The sequence below is a fragment of the Macaca mulatta genome, chromosome X, assembly GCF_049350105.2.
Source record: "Macaca mulatta isolate MMU2019108-1 chromosome X, T2T-MMU8v2.0, whole genome shotgun sequence".
Lineage (NCBI taxonomy): Eukaryota > Metazoa > Chordata > Mammalia > Primates > Cercopithecidae > Macaca > Macaca mulatta.
In genome coordinates, this window is record NC_133426.1 from 2,672,817 (window position 1) to 2,698,779 (window position 25,963).

Here is a 25,963-nt window from a genome sequence, read left to right on the forward strand (position 1 = left end):
GTTTTCTTATTTGTCTAATGCAGAGAAGACTTTATACCCCTGAGTTTATATGTGTGAAGAACTTAGAATAGTACCTAACACACAACTACCCTCTATCATGCAGTCTATTATGAAGCATGATGATTGTATATACATGTACATTGTAGACATAAACACATAAATATAATTATAAATATATGTGATATATTTCATATATGAATATATTCTATAACATAAAATATATATCATACATTTATTATATTATATATCAATCTTTTATGAATATATGAATGTATATTCAATATATAAACATTTATGAATAGATTTATAATATATGAGTATATAATATATTACAAATATATATGAATATGTTATTCATATATACATGAATAGATACATATTTGTATGTTTATGAATATATATTCATTTTCATACAAATGTATTTAAATAAATTTATACACATTTATATATAAATGTATTTAAGTAAATATAAACACATATTTGTATATTTTATAGAAGTATATTTAAATAAATATGTGTAAAATATTTATTTATATAAAATAATAAATATTTATATATTTATAAATTTATGTAAATATTTATATAAAACAAATATATATTCATACATATTCATAATATATAAAAGTATATATTATTAATATATAAATAATATATACTATATATAGTATATATTATTAATATATAAATAATATATAGTATATATTATTAATATATATAAATAATATATAGTATATATTATTAATATATAAATAATATATAGTATATATTAATATATATAAATAATATATAGTATATATTATTAATATATATTAATATATAGTATATATTGTAAATATATTAATAATATATAGTATGTATTGTAAATATATATTAATATATAAAATATATTATAAATATATATTCATATTCATAATATATAAATATATTCATAACCTTATACATATTTATGAATTCATCTGTGTTGTTGAAAATTATGGGATTTCCTTCTTCATAAATTCATAAATTTATACATATTTATGAATATATATTTATATATTCAATTACATATATTCATAAATATATAAATGTGAATATGTCTATTCAGTAGAATTCATTCTGTTTTCCTAATTTGGGGAGCCAACAGATTCTTTAAGGTGATGAGCTTGTATTTTTAACAATGGGCATTCTGAAAGAAGAAAAACAGATATGAAACAAACTCAGAGCTTTGTGGTGGATTATAGAAGCCATCTGTATTAGCCGTTCTTATACTGAGCTTAGGAGTACATCATTATAAGACATACATCATACACTTTTAAGATCATTGCATTGTGTGACTAATAGATGCTGAAGGTAGTCATCACAGTTTTCGACAACAGAGCTAAGAGTCATGAAAAAGTAGTCGCCAAAAATCAACCATTACTTATGAGAAAAGAAGGGAGGACTCACCCAAAAGCACAGAAACATGGTGTCCATAAATAGCAGATATTTACAGAGAGTATGTTAGCGTGGGGTATCGGTGTTTTGCTGAAAATACTAGCAATTTGAGAAGTGAGATTATAATGCGAAATCTAAAACCAGGCACATGTGCTCCAGGAATGCAGTTTACAATTTTTTTCTTTGCAAAATAAATAATGTTTTAAAAGTTGGTAGGTGGGCCGGGCGCGGTGGCTCACGCCTGTAATCCCAGCACTTTGGGAGGCCGAGATGGGTGGATCAGGAGGTCAGGAGATCGAGACCATCCTGGCTAACACGGTGAAACCCCGTCTCTACTAAAAAAAAAACCAAAAACCTAGCCGGGCGAGGTGGCGGGCACCTGTAGTCCCAGCTACTCGGGAGGCTGAGGCAGGAGAATGGCATGAACTGGGGAGGCGGAGCTTGCAGTGAGCTGAGATCCGGCCACTGCACTCCAGCCTGGGCGACAGAGCGAGACTCCGTCTCAAAAAAAAAAAAAAAAAAAAAAAAAAAAAAGTCGGTAGGTGACTTCCATATCTGAAAAAAAAGTTAGATACGCACCTTGGTAAAGCTGGAAATTCTTCTTGCACCAGTTACCTGTCATAATTTCTCTCATGAATAAATGCAGAACTCATTATATTTTCTTTTCATCCAAGAGGAGACGGACTCTTTTTTCAGAAGTCTCTCCGGCCTCCAGAAGTCTCTTGTGAAATTATTTTGTAATTGACAAATTACAGTTGTGTGTATTTCTGGTGTACATCATGATGTTTCGATCCATGGATCCATTGTGGAATAGCTAAATCAAGCTAATTAACATGCACAACCACACATACTTATGATTTATATGTGGTGAGAATGGTTAAAATTATGGCATTTCAAGAATAGAATACATTCTTATTAACTATAGTCACCACAATCTGCAAACAGATCTCTTAAATTTATTCCTCTATGTGAGGAATAAATCAAATAGAGGATTCATTCATGTTTGGCTCCGTGAAACACTGTGTCCTTTAACCTACCTGTTCTCGACCCTCACCCCAGCCCGATACCCTCCATTCTACTGTCTACTTCTGAGTTTGCTATTTTAGATTCCACACATAAGTGAGATCATGCGATGTTTGTCTCTCTGTGCTTGGCTTTATTCATTTAATCTAATACCCTTCCAGTTCATCTGTGTTGTCAAAAATGATGGGATTTCCTTCTTTTGGTTATTTAATCATATGACAGTTTTGCAACCTACATAGACTGCAGGGAAATGTATCTATCAAACCGGTGGGTGGGTGGTCTGTAAGTAGTCAGGCATAAGTAAGGTCTGTAAGCAATTAGCCTCGATGATTCAGACCCCATCCCTTAAGCATTTTATTTTGTAAGGCTGTAGTACAGCGAATGGACACCATATAGCGGCACCCAGGTATACGATCCCCGCAGAACAACAGCTGCCTGGAATCTCAGTTATACTTCACCTTGACACGGGCAAAAAGGAAAAATGAACTCCGTGTGCAGTTACCTCTGGGCACCTGGAAATCATAACAAACAGAGATGTTGTTTATCTTCAGATCTCCCTGTCTGTCTCTCTGTCTCTGTCTGTCTCTCTCTCCTCTTTCTGTTTCTCCATCTCTTTCTATGCCTGTCTGTGTCACCCCTCTCTGTCTGCTTGTCTCTCTTTCTATCTCTCTGATTGTCTCTGTCTCCCTCTCTCCTCGTCTCTCTCATTCTATCCATTTCTTCCTATCTCTTTCTGTCTCTCTCCCTCTCTCTGTCCTTCTGTTTCCATCTCTTTCTGTCTCTCCATCTCTGTCTATGTCTGTCTCTGTCTCCCCCCTTTCTCTGTCTGCTTGTCTGTCTTTCTATGTCTCCCTCTGATTGTCTGTCTCTGTCTCCATCTCTATCTCATTCTATCCATTTCTTTCTCTCTTTCTGTCTTTCCTTCTCTCTCCCTCGCTCTGTCTCTTTCCATCTCTCTCTGTCTCTCTCTTTCTCTCTATCTTCTCTCTTTCCGTTTCTCTGTCTCCCCCCTTTCTCTGTCTGCTTGTCTGTCTTTCTATGTCTCCCTCTGATTGTCTGTCTCTGTCTCCATCTCTATCTCATCCTATCCATTTCTTTCTCTCTTTCTGTCTTTCCTTCTCTCTCCCTCTCTCTGTCTTTCCATCACTCTCTGTCTCTCTCTTTCTCTCTATCTTCTTCTCTTTCCATTTCTCTTTCTGTATCTCTCTGTCTCTTTCTCTCTCTTCATATCTCTCTTTATGTTCGTCTCTCTCTGTCTTTCTATCTCCCTCCGTCTGTCTGTCTCTTTTTCCACCTCTCTTTCTGTTTCTCTGTCTCCCTCCCTCTGTTTATCTCTTTCTTTCCATTTCTTTCTGTCTCTCTCTCTGTCTCTCTCTGAAACTCTGTATGTCTCTTTCCATCTCTCTCTTTCTATTTCTCTCTCTTTCTCTCTCATCTTCTCTCTGTTTGTCCCTCTCTGTCTTTCTCTTTCTCCCTCTTTCTGTCTGTCTCTTTCTCTCTCCCTCTGTCTGTCTCTCTCTTTCCATCTCTTTCTGTTTCTCTCCGTGTGTCTTACCCTTTGTCTCTTTCTCTCTCTCTCTTTTCATCTCTCTCTTTCATCTGTCTCTTTCTGTCCTTCTCTGTTGCTCTCTTTCTCATCTCTCTCTCTCTTATCCTTTCTTTCTGTCTCTCTCTCTCTGCCTCGCTTTCTGGGTCTCTCCCTCTCTCCCTGTCTGTTTCTCCTCTCTCTTTCCACCTGTGCCTTTCTGTTTGTCTTTCTCTGTCTTTCTCTCACTCTTCTTCTCTGCTTCCCCTGCCCCCCACCTTTTCCTTCTCTCCAATACACCTTGCCTCTCCTGCTTCAGGACACCTCACATCGACCGCCTTGCCAGGGAAGGCGTGCGACTGACTCAACACATCTCGGCCGCCTCCCTCTGCAGCCCAAGCCGGTCCGCGTTCTTGACGGGAAGATACCCCATCCGATCAGGTGTGCAAACTGGCGGGCTCTGCTGGACTCTGCCCTCATGTTAGGATGAGAGGAAATAAAAATGTGGCTTGACTACGTTAACAAGTAAAAAAGGGCTGGGCATGATGGCTCATGCCTGTAATCCCAGAACTCGGGAGGCCAAGGTGGGAGGATTGCTTGAGCCTAGGAGTTTCAAACTAGCCTGGGAAACAGAGCAAGACCCCATCTCCACAAAAAAATGTTTTAATAAGTTGAGCATGGTGGTATGCGCCTGTGGTCCCAGCTACTTGGGAGGCTGAAGTGGGAGGATCGCTTGAGCCCAGAAGTTTGAGGCTGCAGTGAGTGTGATCACAGCATTGCACTCTAGCCTTGTTGATAGAGCATGTCTTAGAAAGAAAAAAAAAAAAAAAAAAAAAGATACAAAGGAAAGAAAAGAAAAAGCACACATGTGCATAGATGCACTGGCATACACAGCTACCACCGTCCACCCCAAAATCAGTGCACTTCTAAGAGATGCAAGATCACCCTGTGTGACTGAGTGTCTTTTGATGCAATGACAGCTTTTTACCTGAATTCCAAGCCATAAGGTGTACGTTTGAGTTTCCCGGGTCAACAAAGATAAGCTCTCTTGGAATGAAATAATTAATACCACATGTGTTTACACATTCAGTCTGTCACCAAAAAATATATTTTTTTTCTTTCAAACCACAAAGTCATGGCTGGGCACGGTGGCTCACGCCCGTAATCCCAGCACTTCGGGAGGGTGGATCACTTGAGGTCAGGAGTTTGAGCCCAGCCTGGCCAACACGGTGAAACCTCGTCTCTACTAAAAATACAAAAATTAGCCAGGTGTGGTGGCATGCACCTGTAGTCCCAGCTACTCAGGAGGCTGAGGCAGGAGAATCGCTTGAACCCGGGAGGCAGAGGTTGCAGTGACCCGAGATTGTGCCACCGCATTCCAGCCTGAGTGACAGAGTGAGACTCTGTCTCAAAACAAACAAACAGCAACAACCAAAAACCCACAAAGTCATAAACCAAGAAATAGCTATCTGATTTTTGGACAACTTTCATCACAACATTTTACCCATGGAGACAGTAGTATTATCCCTTTGCTCAATTTATATCAACTTTATTTTATTTATTATTATTATTATTATTATTATTGAAGTGGAGTCTCGTTCTGTTACCCAGGCTGGAGTGCGGTGGTGCAATCTCGGCTCACTGCAACCTCTGCCTCCTGAGTTCAAGCGATTCTCCTGCCTCAGCCTTCTGAGTAGCTGGGATTACAGGCACGTGGCACGAGGCCCGTCTAATTTTTGTATTTTTAGTAGAGATGGGGTTTTGCCATATTGGCCAGGCTGGTCTCGAACTCCTGACCTTAGGTGATCCACCCACCTCGGCCTCCCAGAGTACTGGGATTACAGATGTGAGCCACCACGCCTGGCCATATATCAATTTTAGATAAAACAAAAATGAAACGAGAAGAAGGAAATTATCCTAATCTCTAATTGTCATGTTCTCGTTACTTTTTAATTTATTACTATTATTTTGAGACAGGGTCTTGCTCTGTTGCCCAGGATGGAGTGCAGTGGTATAATCATGGCTCACTGCAACCTCAACCTTCCAGGCTCAGGTGATCCTCCCACCTCAGCTTCCTAAGTAACTGGGACCACAAGTGTGCACCACTATGCCTGGCTAATCTTTAAATTACTTAGGGTCTTGCTGTGTTCCCCAGGCTGGTCTTGAACTCCTGAACTCAAGCCATCCTCCCTCTTTGGCCTTCAAAAGTCCTGGGATTACAGACATGAGCAACTGCACCCAACCTGGTGACTTTTTTTGTTTGTTTTGTTTTTTACTTTTGAGATAGGGTCTCCCTTTGTTGCCCAGGCTGAAGTGCAGTGTCACAATCTCAGTTCATTGCAGCCTCAAACTCCCGGGCTCAAGCGATTCTCCCTCCTCAGCCTCCTGAGTAGCTGAGCTTGCAGACACCCACCAGCATGCCCGGCTAATTTTTGTATTTTTCATAGAGACGCGTCTCACCATGTTAACCAGGCTGGTCTTGAATTCCTGCACTCAAGTGATCCGCCCACCTCAGCCTCCCAAAGTGCTGGGATTTTAGGCATGAGCCACCGCGCCTGGCCAAAATTAGCTGTTTTAAAGTGTGCAATTCAGTAGCTTGTAGCTCTTTTCCAATACGGTACAACCATCACCTCTATCAAATTCTAGAACATTTCCATCACCCACAAAGGAGATCTTGTCACCATGAAGCAATCACTCCCCATTCTCCCTTCTCCCAGCCCCTGGTTACCAAAAATCCACTTTCCATCTCTACGAACATGTCTGTCCTGGACATTTCACATAAAAGGAATCATACAGTATGTGACAGTCTGTGACTGGCTTCTGTCACTGAGCATAATGTCTTATGGTAGCCTGGGCCAGAGCTTTATTTTTATTTTGCATACTATTCCCTCGCATGGGTTCACTACAGTTTCTCCATCCATTCATCAATTGATGGACAACAAGATGTTTCTACCCTTTAGTGATTGTGAGGAATATAGCTATGAACATACATGTGCAAGTTTTTCTTTGAATACCAGTTTTCAATCCTTTTGAGTTCCTCAGGAACCTCAATTCTTTTGATATTCCCCAAGAGTGAAATTGTTGGGTTGCATGGTTCTATTTTTTTTTTTTTTTTTGAGAGGGAGTTTCACTCTTGTTGCCCAGTCTGGAGAGCAGTGGCACAATCTTGGCTCACTGCAACCTCTGGCCCTGGGTTCAAGAGATTCTCCTGCCTCAGCCTCCCAAGTAGCTGGGATTACAGGCATGTACCACCATGCCCAGCTAATCTTGTATTTTTAGTACAGACTGGGTTTCACCATATTGGTCAGGCTGGTCTCAAACTCCTGACCTCAGGTAATCCTCCTGCCTCGGCTTTCCATAGTGCTGGGATTACAGGTGTGAGTCACCACATCCAATCATATGGTTCTATTTTTAAAGGTGAGGGAAGTGGGCTGGGGCACAGTGGCTCACACCTGTAATCTCAGCACCTTGGGAAGCTGAGGAGGGCAGATCAGTTGAGGTCAGGAATTCTGGAGGCTGGCCAAGATCAAGGCATGCCAGCTTCAGTGTCTGCTGGGGACCTGCTTCCTGGTTCATAGACAGTGCCCTCTTGCTGTGTCCTCACATGGTGGAAGGGATGAGGGAGCTCTCTGGGGTCCCTTTTGTAAGGATACTGATTCATTCTTGAGGCTCCATCCTCCTGACTTCATCCCCTCCTAAAAGCCCTACCTCCTAAACATTACCTTGCAGGTGAGGGTTTCAATGTGCAAATTTTGGAGTGACAAAAATATTCCCTCCATAGCAACACCTACTCATTGTACTTTTTTCCACGCTACTTCTAGGTATGGTTTCTAGTGGTAATAGACGTGTCGTCCATAATCTTGCAGTTCCCGCAGGCCTCCCTCTTAATGAGACAACATTTGCAGCCTTGCTAAAGAAGCAAGGATACAGCACGGGGCTTATAGGTAAGACACAAGGATTGGTGTTAGTCATTGATCATAAGGTAATAATGTCCTTTGTTCTACCCTTGATTTATGACTTTCTCGGAAACACTTTATTTTACAATGTCTTATGTAAAGGCTCAGTGGCCCATTCTTATAATCCCAGCACTTTGGGAGGCCAAGGTGGGAGGATCACTGAAAGCCAGGAGTTTCAGACCAGCCTGGGCAACATAGAAAGACCTTGTCTCTAAAAATATAAAATTAGCTGGGCATGGCGGCATGTGCCTATGGTCCCAGCTACTCTGGAGGCTGAGGTGGGAGGATTGCTTGTGCCAGGAGTTCTTTTATTATTATTATTATTTTTAAGACAGACTCTTGCTGTGTCGCTCAGGCTGGAGCGCAGTGGCACGATCTCAGCTCACTGCAAGCTCCACCTCCTGGGTTCAAGGGATTCTCATGCCTCAGCCTCCCGAGTAGCTGGGACTACAGGCGCGTGCCACCACGACTGGCTAATTTTTGTATTTTTTGTAGAGATGAGGTTTCATCATGCTGGCCAGGCTGGTCTTGAACTCCTGGCCTCCAGTGATCTGCCTGCCTTGGCCTCCCAAAGTGCTGGGATTATAGGTGTGAGCCACCACACCCAGTCTGTTTCTTCACACAGCTCAGTGATAGGAGATGTTTTAAAATGAACATATTACAAGAACATAAAATTTTTCTGGCTCTGCCTGCCCGCATAGTCTCTCACCGTGTATCCTGTCACCTGCCTCTTCATTTCACTAAGACTGGACCACACAGGTTTTCTTCTCACTGCTAGGGATGATAGAAGTCTTCAGCCACCCAGTAGTTGTAACTCCAGCTACCATTCCTGTTTGGGAAGCCTGGGTTTCAGCTGACGTGAGAATCACGTGCTATTTTAAATCCCTTCAATTTTTGTAACACATCTGCTGTTGATAAGAGAAGGCAATCTCTGTGGGGTTGCAGGACAGGAAGCCTAAGCCAGTAGCATTGCCTCTCCTCTACCTACCCCCATAGACACTCAGAGGTTGATGGAAGCACAGGCATTCTTGATTGGGCCCTCACCACATAGAGGAAACTGTTAATATTCCTAGTAGATACACATTATCACAGCCTCTGGGGGTTTGCTGGGCATCCACATGCTAGCAGGACTCACACGCACCCTTTGGTGATCATTCAAGGTGTGGTACATTTTACTGAATAAGTCCCTTACTTCAATCAGTTTTAATGAGAGCTCCTAGGATTTCCAGCCAGCCAGCTATTCATCCATCCATGCTGGGTCCATCCTCCATGATTTATCTATAGCTACCATTGGTCATCTCTCTCTGTTTCTCCATCCATCTATCAATCCATATATCTCTATGCATCTATCTGTCCATCCATCTACCTGTCTATCTACCTCTTTGTCTGTCTATTGATCAATCCATCATCTATCATTTATCTATCATCTATATATCTATCTACCCATCATCTATCTATTTATCATCTATAATCTATTCATCCACCCATTCATCTATCATGTATCTATCTGTCTATCCATCTATCATCTGTATCTATCTATTTATCTAGCCATCCATTCATCTATCTATTTAGACATCTCTCTATCCATCTACCCATCCACCCTTATATCTCTATCCCTGTCTGTTTATCTATCTATCTATCTATCTATCTATCTATCTATCTATCTATCTATCTACCTACCTATCATCTATTCATTCATCTATCCATCCTATCTATCTATCTATCTATCTATCTATCTATCTATCTATCTATCTATCTGTCTGTCTGTCTCTGTCTGTCTATCTATCTATCTATCTATCTATCTATCTATCTATCTGTCTATCTATCCATCTGTCTATCCGCCCATATATATCCATCCACCTATCTATCTACTCACCTACTCAGCCACCCACCTATCTATCCATCCATCCACCTACACATACATACATGCCCCATCTATCCATCCATCATTTATTTGTATCTATCATATTTATCACATCTATCTCTCTATTGATATATACATACACATGTGTATACATAGATGTACACTCCATAATTTATTTTCATCTATCATATCCCATCTGTCTATTCATCCACCCACAACACAGATCTATTTATGCATCTATCTAATTACCCAGTCATCTATCGATCCATCCATCCACCTACACACACATCTATACATGCTCCATCTATCCTCCATCACTTATTTGAATCTGTCCTCTCCTCTCCTCTCTTCTATCTATCTATCTATCTATCTATCTATCTATCTATCTATCTAACCACTCACTCTATCTCTATCATCTATCTGCCTATCTTTCTGTCTACATATTAGCTATCATCTATCTTTCTATCTATCATCCCTATTTATTTAGCTAGCTATATCTACATATACATCTATTCATCTATCTTCCTATCTTTCTGTCTATGTATTATCTATTTATCTATCTACCTACCTATCATCTGTATCCATCTAGCTATATCTATGTATACATCTATTCTTCCATCATCTGCAACCTGCCTTGCCTCTGTGATGTATCTATTCTTCCATCGTCTGCAACCTGCCTTGCCTCTGTGATGTATCTCTTTGTGGCTATGACTTTGTCGTCTCAGTGAATGAGAAAATTTGTAGTTCCCATCCTTGAAAGAAACTCACAATTCTACTTTTCTCCCTTATTTTTTATCCTGTCCTGTTGCTCACAACCAGATCTGAATACAAACTTTCTCTGTAAACTAAAGAACAACAACAACAACAAAAATGTGGCTAAGTGGAACTCGGATTTTTTAAACCAAGGAAAATATCTCTGCTACTTTATTTTTGTGCATTAGCTGATTGTTTGCTGTGAAGAATGCTCACATGTTCTTTGCAATGTGCTGGCGTATGTTGACATATTGATGTGTAGATGTGTTTGTGTGTTTGGTTTTAGGCAAATGGCACCAAGGCTTGAACTGCGACTCCCGAAGTGACCACTGCCACCATCCATATAATTATGGGTTTGACTACTACTATGGCATGCCGTTCACTCTCGTTGACAGCTGCTGGCCGGACCCCTCTCGTAACGCGGAGTTAACCTTTGAGAGTCAACTCTGGCTCTGCGTGCAGCTGGTTGCCATTGCTGTCCTCACCCTAACCTTTGGAAAGCTGAGTGGCTGGGTCTCCGTTCCCTTGCTCCTAATCTTCTCCATGATTCTGTTTATTTTCCTCTTGGGTTATGCTTGGTTCTCCAGCTACACGTCCCCTTTATACTGGGACTGCCTCCTCATGCGGGGGCACGAGATTACGGAGCAGCCCATGAAGGCCGAACGAGCTGGATCCATTATGGTAAAGGAGGCGATTTCCTTTTTAGAAAGGTAAGCGTACTAATTAAAAATTCATGTAATAATCATAATTATCTCTTTTTTAAAAGGACCTAGATAGATTTGCAGGGTGATTGTAGTTTTTAATAATCTATTGTACACATCCAAATAGCTAAAAGAGAATAAGCCAAATGACTCTAGAATAAAGAAAAGACAAATATTTAAGGTGATGGACACCCCAATTAACACTGATTTAAAACAATAAATCATTTGTAATAATTCCTTACAAATTATATGAATGTATTAAATTGTAATGTGTACCCTTAAACTATGCACATCTACAATGCATTAATAAAAATAATAGGGGATGATGGTATTAAAAATATTGAGTTAGGAAATGGAATATTGCTAAATGATGTAATAGGGTTAGATAAAAATATGAAGTGTATTGAAGACCAGTTGGACTCATCAGTTTGTACCTAGAGAGGTGGTACCTTGTTTGGGCTCCTGTTATTAAAATCATGGTCTCTCTATTGGCTCTGAAATTTATATGTGGTCAGACCATGGAGGCAGACTCTAGTAACTCAAACTCACAAATTGTTTACGTTAATTTACAATGCATCTTGTCATCATGTTAATTTACAACAGGAAATATATACATACACTATATATGTATACATGCACTTACAATATGTATGTATATATGTATACATGCACTTACAATATGTATGTATATATGTATACATGCACATACAATATGTATGTATATATGTATACATGCACATACAATATGTATGTATATATGTATACATGCACATACAATATGTATGTATATATGTATACATATGCTATCATGTATATATATAATATATTTTATAATATTTTTTGTCTGGTTCCCTGATACATATAGATATAGATGGATATAGATATAGATAAATATATATATACATATCAGGGAATCAGATGAAAAAAGTAAGTTGTCCATTGCATTATGTCCCTATTGTTAAAAAACAAAAAAACCTACTTGGGAAAAATAAAATTGGAAGGCTTCTCTTTGAGCATGTGATATGGAAGGGCTATTTCATGAACTGGATGAGGTAAATGGTCAAAGGTGATTGTTATAAAAACTTTATGCATCCCAGAACACAATGGCTGGAAATTTTCAAGGGTATCTATCCTCTTGTTGTTGGACCTTCTTTCTTTAAAAAAAAGTCTGTGAGCACATTTTTCATTTGCTTTTTCCATATTGATTGAGGTTTAATCTTTACCAATAGCCATTCTAGGATCTGGATTCTCAGGATGTAAGGTGTCTTGTGTACTCTGGTACATAGCTTTGTCCTTACTCTGTAGCCCAAGTGAAGGTGATAAATATGTAGTCTGGGGCTGGGCATGATGGCTCATGCCTGTAATCCCAGCACTCTGGGAGGCCAAGGCAGGTGGATCATCTGAGACCAGCCTGACCAACATGGTGAAACACCATCTCTACTAAAAATACAAAAATTAGCTGGGAGGCTGAGGCAGGAGAATCACTTGAACCCAGGAGGCGGAGGTTGCAGTGAGCTGAGATCATGCCATTGCACCCCAGCCTGGGCAACAGAGGGAGAGTCTGTCTTAAAAAAAAGTGTTATCTGGGAGTAATGAAGCCGTATTTGCTCTGTAGATGGAACTGAATGCTTGGTGTCACTTAGAGCAAATCCTTCTGTTCCCTGGTACCTTTCCAAATGTGCAGAGTTCTATGAATTTTTACAGAAAGAGCATCAATATGAGCAAATTAGCACCAACCACTCTGAGAGTATAAGATAAGCAATCCCATTCTCTTCTGTCTGCCAGTTCGAGTCTTCAAACATTCCCACACAGTTCTCCTTAGGACTTTACATTAGTACTTGAAGAACAGATCCTATTGTTGAGATGTACATTGTTCACCAAAACCTCTGTCGAGTTTCAAAAGTTACATATGATCCACAATAACACAATATTGAATGGAAAAAACAATGGTGAAGAGGAAATATAAAGATTTGGACGTTGTGACAATAAGCTAATGGCTTAGGTTCATGAATGCTAGAAACTATTTTTATCTGATTCTCAGTGTATGAATCTCCTACAGTTGCTATAACAAATGGCTATAGGGCTGAGTACAGTGGCTAGTGCCTGTAATTCCAGCACTTCGGGAGGCTAAGGTAAGTGGATCACTTAAGTTCTGGAGCTTGAGACCAGCCAAGGCAACATATGGAGACCATATCTCTACAAAAAATACAAAAAATTAGCTGGATATGATGGCATGCATCTGTAGTCACAGATACTCAGGAGACTGAGGTGGGAGGATTAGTTGAGCCTGGGAGGTTGAGGCTGCAGTGAGCCATGATTGCACCACTGCACTCCAGTCTGGGCAACGGAGTGAGGGCCCTGTCTCGAAAAATAAAAAAAAATTACCACAAATATAGTGGCCTAATGCAACACAAATTTATTATCCTGCTGTTCTTGAGGTCAGAAATCCAAAATTAACCTTGTGGGCTAAAATCAGATGTTGGTGGGGCTAGTTACTTCTAGGGGGTCTAGGGGAGAATCTGTTTTCTCTTTTTTCTAGTTTCTTGAAGCTGCCTGCATTCCTTAGCTTGTAGGGTTTTGTTTTCTGACTCAGACACTCTGTGTCTCTTTTACAAAAGGACATTTCTGATTCCACTGGACCCACCCAGATAACCCAGGATAATCACTTCATCTTACGATCCTTAATTCATTCCATCTGCAAAGACCTTTTACCATGTAAAATCACATATTCACAGGTTTTGAGAATTAGGATGTGGATATCTTTGGAATGGGGCATTATTCAGCTGATCACTTGGACCATGACTCTTTATTTTGGCAGCTTAGTTTGGGGTGAAAACTATTTAATTTTAAATCTTTAATGTTCAGAGCTGTACTTCCTCTGTAGGCTTTAGGGGAGGATTCTTCCTGCCCTTCCCCACTCCTGGTGGCTTCAGGCATCCCTGGGCTTGTGGCCGCATCACCCCAGTCTCTGCTTCATCTGCATATGGTCTTCCCCTCTGTATTTGTGTCTCATCTTCTGTCTCTTATAATGACAATGGTCATTGGATTTAGTGCCCATCCTAATTCCGGGATGAGCTCATCTTCAGATCCTTAACTAATTACCTCTGCAAAGGTCTTGATATCCAAATAAAGTCTCATTCCAGGTTCTGGGCTTTAAAATATATGGATGTATATATTTCTGGGGGCTGCTATTCAATCTACTACAATTGTATTCGGTTTCTTCTGCAGGCTCTAGGGGAGGATCCCTTCTGCCTCCTCTAGCTCCTGGTGGCTCCAGGTGCCCCTTGGCTGGTGGTCACATTACTCCATTTCCACATGGACTTTTCTTCTGTGCTTGTGTCTCCTCTTCTCCTATAGGGACAGCGTTATTGGACTTGGGACTCATCCTAATCCAGAATGATCACATCTTAACTAATTAAATATCTAGAGGCCCCATTTCCAAATAAGGTCCCATTCTGAGGTTTGAAGTGAACATGAATTTTGAGGGGTCACTGTTCAAGACACCATGACATAAGTCTTGTTTTTAAAATTCATTTATTTTTATTTATTTATATTTTGATATCTCATCAGAGCAGAAATTTCCCAATGAATGGCATTTGTGCTTTGTGCTTCCCTGGGTAGCTGAGGACTTATCATTCATGCAGGTGGATTATCAAAGTTAAAAGTGGGTCAGCCTAATTCCGTGTATCCTCATGTGAGAAACTACAGGGTGCAAATGGCTTGCCAAGGCATTCCTGTTTGTACTGGCTTATGGCTCGTGAAACTCTTGATCTTGGTAAGAAATGACTTCCATACCACCATCTCTTGATGTGTCTCAGGGTGTGACTCTAGTTTGAGGCTTCATGAGCAGTGAGAACATCCCCCAAACAGAGCTGGATTTGACTTTTCACACTCTCATGATATGGGAGATCTGTGTTGGCTTGCAGTATGTTCTACAGTTGTCCTGGCATCTGAGAATCAAAGGAACTGTGATGGTGTCACAGGACTACCAGGTTCATATGCCTGCCACACAGTAACATACCAATACACTGAGGCAGCAGGGTTTACGGTAGAGAAAGGTTTAATAATTGCAGGGCAATTAGTGCAAACATGAGAGGAGACCTCAAATCCATCTCTCTCTCTCTCTCTCTCTCCTTCCTTCCTTCCTTCCTTCCTTCCTTCCTTCCTTCCTTCCTTCCTTCCTTCCTTCCTTTCTTTCTTTCTTTCTTTCTTTCTTTCTTTCTTTCTTTCTTTCTTTCTTTCTTTCTTTCTTTCTTTCTTTCTTTCTTTCTTTCTTTCACAGATTCTCACTCTGTTGCCCAGGCTGGAGTGCAGTGGTGCAATCTCAGCTCACTGCAACTTCTGCCTCCTTGCTTTAGCAATTCTCCCACCTCAGCCTCCCCAGTGCTGGGATTATAAGAGCCCACCATCATGCCTGGCTAATTTTTGTATTTTTAATAGAGACAGGATTTCACCCTGTTGGACAGGCTGGTCTCGAACTCCTAACCTTAGGTGATCTGCCTCCTTCAGCCTCCCAAAGTGGTGTGTTTACAGGCGTGAGCCATTGTGCCTGTCCTCAAATCCATCTTTCCAAGGAGTTCTGGGCTGGATTTTTTAGGGGAATCATGGAGGTTGTTGGGGTCATTGATGGGTTGGGGTAAGAGGGAATGAAATCACCAGAATGTGGAAATGGCATGCTTTAGTAAGTCAGCTTCTCACAGGGTCCTTCAGAGAAGCAGACATCAGTAGTTTCCCTGGTATGCACAACCTGAAAGATTACCGCAAATGGAAAACTTAACATTTCATAATGTTATGTTACCATCCTGTGGGTCTTTGTGATTCTAGGACAAATAGGTACCAAACAAGTAGGAAGACATAGATCAGAGAGCAAGCTGACCTCAGGATCAAAGCTGAGTATGCTGCAAGCTTAGTTCATTTTTGTTTCTCCCCCTCCCTTCCTCTCTGATTGATTTTATGAAGTTTATAGAGATGATTTCAGTAGCATCACCAAAGGGGTTAGGGAGCAGTTGAGGTGCTGCAGGATCATGGAATCCATTCCATGCAGGATAGGGCCCTTGGGTGGACACACTCTATCTTCTGCAGCATGGAGAAGAAGGAAGCAGGTCACGTCTATGAGAAGCCAAAACAGTATTTTTCACATTCATGGATGTTGAAAACTCACAAGTAGTTTCATTGATGTCTTCTCAGGCACCGTAAGGAACCTTTCCTTCTTTTTTTCTCCTTTCTTCATGTGCACATACCTCTCCCCACCACGGACGATTTCATTGGCACCAGCAAGCATGGCTTGTATGGGGATAATGTGGAAGAGATGGACTCCATGATGGGTAAGACACAGGACCTAAGTGGACAGAAACTAATAGGACAGGACACCTGAAAACTGCTCTTGGTCAACCTGTAGAGTGAAGAGAATTATGCCTATGGGACAGGGTGGTCTGAGACATAAATGAGGTAATAGTTGCAAGCAATTGAGAAAGTCAGCAAAAAAACTATATGCATTTCCTCTCCTTTCTTTGTATGCCGTCCACTTATCAACTGGGGTCTTTGTCTACTTGACTGCATCTCCAGTGCTGGCCAGATAACACATCAAATCTTCTTTTCAAAAATTTCAACTCTTGTTTTAGATTCAGGGAGTACATGTGCAGGTTTGTTACCTGGGTGTATTACGTGATGCTGAGGTTTAGGATCTCATCAAACCCTTCACCCAGACACTAAGCGTAGCACCCAATAGTTAGTTTTCAATCCTTCCCCCACTCTTTCCTTCACCCCTCTAGTGGTCCCCAGTATCTATTGCTCTGATCTGTGTGTCCACGTATACTTGATGTTATGCTCCTGCTTATTTTGTTTTGTTTTTAAAAATAAATTTTATTGTGTATCTTTAAGATTCACAACATAATGTTAAAAGATACATATAGATAGTAAAATGATTACTATAGTGAAGCAAATAGTAATCGTTAAGTAACATAATATAGTAATATTAAGTAATAGTAATACAGTAAGCAAGTATATCTATCATCTCACACTGCTACTTTTTTGTGACAAGATCAGCTAAAATCTATTTAACAAAAATCCAGCTGAGCACAGTGGCTCATATCTGTAATCCCGGCACTTTGGGAGGCTGAGATGGGAGGATCACTTGAGCCTAGGAGTTTGAGACCAGCCTGGACAACATAGTGAGACCCTGTCTCTACAAAAATACAAAAATTAGCTGGGTGTGGTGGCATGCGCCTGTAGTCGCAGCTACTCAGGAGACTAAAGCAGAAAGATTGCTTGAGCCCATAAATTGAGGCTGTAGTGAGCCATGATCACACCACTGCACTCCATGCACTCCAGTCTGGGTGACAGTAGCTCCCACTTATAAGTGAGAACATGCAGTGTTTGGTTTTATATTTCTGCATTAATTTGCATAGGATAATGTCCACCACCTGCATCTATGTTGCTGCAAAGGACATGGTCTTGTTCTTTTTTATGGCTGTGTAGTATTCCATGGTGTATATGTACCACATTTTCTTTATCCAGTCCACCACTGATGGGTACCTAGGTTGATTTATGTCTTTGCTCTTGTGAATAGTGCTGTGATGAACATAGAGTGCACATGTCTTTTTTTTTTTTTTTTGAGACAAGATCTCACTCTGTCCCTCAGACTTAAGTGCAATGATGTGATCTCAGCTCACTGAAATCTCTGCCTTCTGGGGTAAAGCGATTCTCCTGCCTCAGCCTCCTGAGTAGCTAAGGCTATAGACACATGCTACTGTGCCCAAGTAATTTTTGTATGTTTTGTAGATGCAAGGTTTTTCCATGTTGCCCAGGCTGCTCTTGAACTCCCAAGCTCAGGTAATATGCCTGCCTCAGCCTCTCAAAGTGTTGGGATGACAGGCATGAGTCACTACACCCAGCCCACGTATCTTTTTGACAGAAGGAGAAATCGTATTTTTAGACTCTTTAGTGACATAGCCAACCTTTATTTCAGGTCTGTTGAGCACCAAGATCTTAGTTGGGGGTTGGGAATTAACTGGTAAGTCAGAATCCAGTACCCTCATGAACTCATCCTGTAGAGAGAACAATGTAAATGGGATTTCCTAAGACTTACATGGTAAATATATTGATTAGCAAAATGGCTTCAATTTTCCAACATTAATGAAAGAAAACCACGAGTGAAACTCACATATGGGCAGGACACAAATTTAAAGTATAATATTTTCCAGATACAGATATTGTGAAATATATGTCACTAAATAAAAAGACACTTTGGAAAATTAAACCTGGAAAAAGCAAAGCCAATTTGCATAGTCTTAAACACATAAAAAATATAAAGTATTTAAAAATATAAATAATATTCAAACCAAATACATACACATGAATGGATGTTTATGTAGGTATAAGTGTGTTTGTGTCTGTAGTGTTTGTGTACATATGTTTAGAAACAGATGATTGACAGAGATAGATGATAGGTAAATAGATGATAGATGGATAGATAGATGATGGATTGATAGATAGTTGATAGATGATAGGTAGATAGATGATGGATGGATGATAGATAGATAGATGATAGATGATAGATGATCAACAGATGATTGATAGATACGTAGATAAACAGATGATAGATGATAGAGAGACAGATATAGATTGATAGATTATAGATGAATACATGAATAGGTAGATGAATAAACAGATACATAGATGATAGATGGATAGATATATAGATAAATACATGATACATACGACAGATGATAGATGACAGATAAGATAGCTGATTGATAGATAAGATAGATAGATGATAGGATAGATTGACAGATATGTAGATGATAGGTAGATAAATAGATACATGATAGATAGATAGATACATAGATAGATGCATAGATAGATAGATAGCTATGCATACCCCTCTTACTTTCTGCCTCCACCAGCACTAGGCAACGCAGCAAGTCCTTACAGTTTACATTCTTAATATTGCACTCAATCTCAAAAAGTGTGAGCAATCCTATTTTTGATTTGATCTTTGAAAATCAATGAAATAGGTCATTCAAACTCAGGCTGTGATAACCAAAAGAAATTACTATTTGCTTTAAAAATGTAAATTAACAAAGTTCCCAAAGTATCTAATTTAATAAAACTGATGATGTGTCATAGTGTTCGAACAAGGCACTTTGGGTATGACTTTAATTTCAACGGGATTTTTCTAGTGACATTCAGATAGTATTACACAAATGGATGGGTATGTTGAATCTGGGTGGACAAGCTGTGATATCTGAAAATTATATTTTGAAAAAGCGCAACTGAGATGTACATGATGCTGGTGCCCAGAGTTTTTGAATGTTTTGTCCACACAGCCAGGATCAAGCCTTTAGGAAGAATAAACATTTGCTTTAATATATGATTTTAGCAATTCTCAAACAAACATGTATTTACCCTGAAATTATTTATCCCAGAAGCTGTAACAATACCCCAAGTTCTAGGAATTATTGCTTTTTTTTTTTTTTTTTTTTTGAGACAGAGTCTCGCTCTGTCGCCCAGGCTGGAGTGCGGTGGTCTCGACTCACTGCAAGCTCCGCCTCCCGGGTTCACGCCATTCTCCTGCCTCAGCCTCCCGAGTAGCTGGGACTACAGGCGCCCGCCACCGCACCCGGCTAATTTTTTTTTTTGTATTTTTAGTAGAGATGGGGTTTCACCGTGTTAGCCAGGATGGTCTCGATCTCCTGACCTCGTGATCCACCCTCCTCGGCCTCCCAAAGTACTGGGATTACAGGCATGAGCCACCGCGCCCAGCCGGAATTGTTGCTTTTCTTATTAGAAAAGTTTATTTGTGGCCATTCCTGGTAGAGATATCACATTCCTGCCTTTTATAATTATCATGGGTGGCCGGGCGCGGTGGCTCACGCCTGTAATCCCAGCACTTTGGGAAGCCAAGGCAGGCAGATAACGAGGTCAGGCAATCAAAACCATCCTGGCTAACTGTGAAACCCCGTCTCAACTAAAAATACAAACACATCCATGGTGACAGGCGCCTGCAGTCCCAGCTACTCAGGAGGCTGAGGCAGGAGAATGGCGTGAACCCCGGAGGCAGAGCTTGCAGTGGCTGAGATCGCGCCACTGCACTCCAGCCTGGGCAATGGAGTGAGACTCCGTCTCAAAAAAAAAAAAAAAAAAAAATTATCATGGGTTTTCCACAGCAGTGCACTGGAATAATGGAGTCTGCTGATAGAATAAACACTTATTTTCATTTTTTAATAATTTCCACTTTTAGTTTAGATTCAGGGAGCACACATGCAGGTTTGTTACCTGGGTATATTGCGTGATGCTGAGGTTTGAGGTACAATAGATCCTGTCACCCAGGGAGTGAGCATGGCACCCAATAGATAGATTTTCAGCCCTTGTCCCCCACCTTCCTTCTCCCCTTTTGGAGTCCCCAGTGTTTATTGTTCCCATCTTTATGTCCATGAGTACCCAATGTTTAACTCTCACTTATAAGTGAGAACATGTGGTATTTGGTTTTCTTTTTCTGTGTTAATTTGCTTAGGACAATGGCCTCCAGCTGTATCCATGTTGCTGCAAACGATGTGATTTTGTTCTTTTTCATGGCTGCATAGTATTCCATGGTGCATCTGTACCACATTTTCTTTATCCATGTGGATTGATTCCATGTCTTTGTTATTGTGAATAGTGTGATAAGCATGCAAGTGCCTGTGTCTATTTGGTAGAATGATTTATTTTCCTTTGGGTAGATACCCAGTAATGGGATTACTGGGTCAGAGGGTAGTTCTATTTTAAGTTATTTGAGAAATCTCCAAACTGCTTTCCACAGTGGCTGAGCCAATTTATATTCCCAACAATAGTATATAAGTGTTGCATCTTCTCTGCAGCCTCACCAGCATCTGTTCCTTTTTTTACATTTCTTTGACTTATTAGGTTGGTGCAAAAGTAATCGAGGTCTTTGTCATTACTTTCAATGACAAAGACCTCGATTACTTTTGCATCAACCTAATAGTAGCCTTTCCAGCTGGTGTAATAAACACTTTTAAAAGTGATACTTCCCATGGGCCATGCACTGTTACCAGTGTATTCTGGATGAATCCCTGCAACATCCTCACAGACGAGTCCATCTTCATCATCAAATTTATCTCCATTCACAGAGAAGGAGACAAAAGTACATGGCCTTTGGTGGCTGCTCTTGGAGATAAGCCAGGGTTGGGCTCCAGAACTCTTACTCCCTAGCTCAGCTGCCTCTTATGCAGGGCAAAGAAGTCAGGTTGAAAGATGAAGAAGGAGAGCTACATTCTTCTCTGAAGCCTCCTGTAGCCCCATTAGATTCCTACAGACTGTCATTTCACAGGAGTCAGAAAAACTCCAAAAACTTTCCCCAACCTGGCTTCCTGCTTCCTTCGAGCCCAGTGAGAGGCTTTCAATGGAGATACCACCCTTGCCCCACACAGGGGGAAAATCTCTGATGCCAAATGAGTCATGCATTTCTGCATGGGAGAAAGTCCATCAACTTGGATCTGAAGAGCAGGTTTCTCAAGAATGCAGATAAGAAAGTAAAATGTGGAACAATGAGTAGGAGAAATGGCCTTATCAGCAGGAGATGAGACAAGGATGAGGGTTCTGGCTGAGCCTGTTGTACAGACAATTGTGAGTGGTGGAATCCCAGGGCAGGCATGACTGTGGACAGCAACACAGCTTGGGCAGCTCCCCCAGACAGGGCAGAACTGCAAAGGAGGCTGTAAACATGTATTTCTATGCCATATATATACATAATTTATATGCAATATATGAGATACATATATAAAATATAACTTAACTCTTTATATTATATATTTATATTATTTGTTATACATATTAATATTAATAATTTGAAAGTTTTATCATACATAATGCATATATATTATGTATTTCTGTAGCATATAATTTCTATATTTATTTATTTATTTCAGTTGATGTTAGAAAGGTATGAATCATTTCCATGGTTGTATTCCCTGCTACTTGGGAGACTGAGGTGGGAGGATCACTTGAGCCCAGGAGTTTGAGGCTGCAGTGAGCCACGATTGCACCACTGCACTCTAGCCTGGGTGATAGAGCAAAATCCTGTCTCAGAAATAATCATTTCCATGGCCACTATGTAATCTCTCTAAATTTTAAGATATAAATAGAATAATTGAATATAATTGAATAATATTAAGAATACAAACAACTCAAAGTAATTTAGTATTATTTGCAAAGAACAGAATTGCCTATGTTAAAAACCCTAGAGTTTAATAGAACACATATTAGCACATAGATGACATATGGTATTATAATAAAATTATATTACATACAATTTATATTATAGTTATATTACTTATATACATTGTTATAATATATTGTATTCATATAATATAAACATATCATTAATATACAATTATTAGATTTTAATATAGTATATGGTTCTATCTTATATATATCGCAATTATGCTATGCATATTATATATTATGTACATATATATATCAGTACTACAGAGGTTTCATTAAACTTTCTGGGGTTTCCAACATAGTTATGTTCACTACATTTAATGTTAAGTTTGTATTTTATGTGTTAAAGTATGTATTTAACTTTAATGTTAATTGCATCAGTCAGGTTATGTAGAAAAATAGGTTACATAATGACAAAAATATTCTTATTTTTCTGGTATTAATGAAATAGTTCCAATTTTTACTTTTAAGCATAATGTTGGCTGACACTTTGAATCTTTCTATTCTTAATATTTTGAGAGACTTATAACATATGCATTAATTAGATAGTAGCCAGGAAAATTCTTGCATGCTTTCTAGTATTGCCTAACTATATACATGTTATTTATCATGCTGTTAATATTATCTATATTTTATATATATTTTAACAATGTAACTTATGAAACATTTTTATTATATACATAAATACATATATACTACGTTATGTAGTATATATCTTCTAAAGATTGACATACAATATAATAAATACATTTGTTTCTGTATAGTATATGTTAGTATAGTATTAGTCCAATAGTATAATCAGTTACATATATATATTAGCTATACATAAATATATTAGCTACATATAAAAATACATTAGTTATACATGAAGTCTACAATGTTTCTCTGTTGGGCATATGCACCAAAATTAAGACCTTTTCTTTTTGTTAAAAATAATGCATTTCAAGATACGATGGATCACCAGCTACCATTCATTATAGCTCCAATGTCAATAGCTGAAATATTTAGAAATAATTTTTCAAGCAGTAAATGAGTATCTTGAAACTGACTCATGAAAGAAAACTTGAATACATGGAAGGGAAGAGTGGATTGCATAAATGTATTAGTTATTTTGAAGTTAATATTGAAGGCTAAGGTAGCTCTGATTAGAGCATTAATTACTATCCTCTGGGGACTGGTCATTATATAGGTGATGATGAAATACACACCGAATAAACTGATAGGAAATAAACTTTCCAGAAACATCTGATGAGAAAGTCTTTGGTAGAAAACATCAAGAAACACTTCTGTGATCATAAGAAATGCTATCAAAAAGCAAACTACAAAAATTAAAACACAGAAATACAAGATTTGACTTTTAGATCAATGAAGCAGAAAATAATAGCCTTGGAGCAGGTCTGGGAAAGAGAAGGACATTACATTCGGTACAATGAAGTTTTTAAATCAAGGTGGCAGGGCTGAAAGGTGTTGGGGAAAGTTTGTATTATGAGTTGAGTTACATCCCCCCAAAAAGATACGTTCAAGTCATAACCCAAGGTATGTGAGAATGGGATCTTATTTGGAAATAGGGTCGTTGCAGGTGGAATCAAGTTAAGATGAGGTCATTGGGGGTGGGTCCTAATCCGATATGGTGAATTAGGATGAGGCTGCTGCAAGCCAAGGAAGGCTAAGGACTGATGCCAGCTGTCCAAAGCGAGGAAGAAGTAAGGAAAGATCCTCCCCTAGAAACTTCAGAGAGAGAGAGAGAGTGACCCTGCCAATAACTTAATTTTGAACATCTGGCCCCCAGAGCTGTGAAAGAATAAATGTTCGTTGTTTTAAGCCACCTCATTTGTACTAATTTGCTTCAGCAGCCTAAGGAAATTCACAGAGTTAGTTTAGGAAAAACCATTACCAATTCGATTTAGCATGCTTTTCCATACACACTGAGGACATTGAGTGAAACAAAACAAAAATTGGAAGAAGCTATAGTTAAACAGTAAATTTACATCTGGATGAGGTATAGTGTTAGTAATAGCAAAAGGTTATCTGATAAGTAGCATGACTAAAGGCCCTATGCAAACTGAGGAAATATTAGCAACAACATGACATTGTTTTAACTGCTTAACAAATAAAGAGTTCTTATAAATCAATAATGGAAACACATAATTCCTTCCAAAAATATCAGCAAAATTTAAACATTTTTTACAGATTAAGAGTACAAATATTAGAGTGGACACAGAAGGAAACCCATGATCATTCATAATGTACCATAATCACCTATCAAACATTAGATACTGATGAGGAATTGAAAAAATGAACTATTATTAATGCTGAAAGTTGTTCATTATGGCATTTGAAATTATGGCAAAGTATGAAAATTAACCAGAATAGTGAACAACAGTACAATGGTTAAATAATTTATGGTACTTAAAAATAAAGCATCATAAATTGTTTAGGCCGGGTGCAGTGGCTCACACCTGTAATCCCAGCACTTTCGGAGGCTGAGACAGGCAGATCAACTGAGATCGGGAGTTCTAGACCAGCCTGACCAACATGGAGAAATCTTGTCTCTACTAAAAATACAAAATTAGCTGGGTGTGGTGGCGCATGCCTGTAATCCCAGCTACTCAGGAGGCTGAGGCAGGAGAAAGGCTTGAACCTGGGAGGCGGAGGTTGCAGTGAGCTGAGATCATGCCATTGCACTCCAGCCTGGGTAACAAATGCAAAACTCCATCTCAAAAAAAACTATACACACACACACACACACACACATATGTATATATACATATATATATACACACACACACACAATGGACACTTTTCCAACCATTAAATTGTACAAATAAGTTTTTTAGTTTTTTTTTTTTTAATTGAGACAGGGTCTCACTGTGTTGACAAGGGAGGTCTCAAACACCTGAGCTCAAGGGATCCTCCTTCCTTGCCCTCCCAAATTGCTGGGATTACAGATGTGAGCCACGATGCCCAGCCTTGAGTAATTTTTTAACACGTAGATTTTCCAAGAAATAATATTGGATGAAAAAAGCAAGTTGAAAACTGTGCATGCAATATCAACCCAAATATATATAGAGATGCATCTACAAGAGTATGTGATATGGTTTGGCTGTGTCCCCACCCAAATCTCATCTTGAATTGTAGCTCCCATAATTCCCACATGTTGCAGAGGGATCTGGTGGGAGATAATTGAATCATGGGGGCGGTTTCCCCCATATTGTTCTCATGGTAGTGAATAAGCCTCATGAGATCTGATGGTTTTATAAGGGGAAACTCCTTTTGCTTGGCTCTCATTCTCTCTTGTCTGCCACCATGTAAGATATGCCTTTCACCTTCCATCATGATGGTAAGGCCTCCCTAGCCACGTAGAACTGTGATTCCATTAAACCTCTTTTTCTTTATAAGTTACGCAGTCTCAGGTATGTCTTTATTAGCATCGTGAAAACAGACTAATACAGTATGTAACCATTTTTTTTAAATAGTCAAATGGCAATGGGGGCAGGAAATTGGTGGT

At 39.4% G+C, this 25,963-nt stretch overlaps 1 protein-coding gene across 3 annotated transcripts in view; it reads left to right on the forward strand.

Annotated features, from left to right (window-relative positions):
* The window catches only part of ARSF (arylsulfatase F), an 80,266-nt gene that overhangs the window by 37,468 nt on the left and 16,835 nt on the right, over positions 1-25,963 (forward strand). For all 3 annotated transcript variants that reach the window (XM_015126895.3, XM_028842199.2, XM_028842200.2), the window contains exons 4-7: positions 4,281-4,402; positions 7,783-7,905; positions 10,821-11,244; positions 16,423-16,559. In XM_015126895.3, the coding sequence (XP_014982381.3) occupies positions 4,281-4,402; positions 7,783-7,905; positions 10,821-11,244; positions 16,423-16,559 (806 nt within the window). The remainder of the gene's footprint in view (positions 1-4,280; positions 4,403-7,782; positions 7,906-10,820; positions 11,245-16,422; positions 16,560-25,963) is intronic.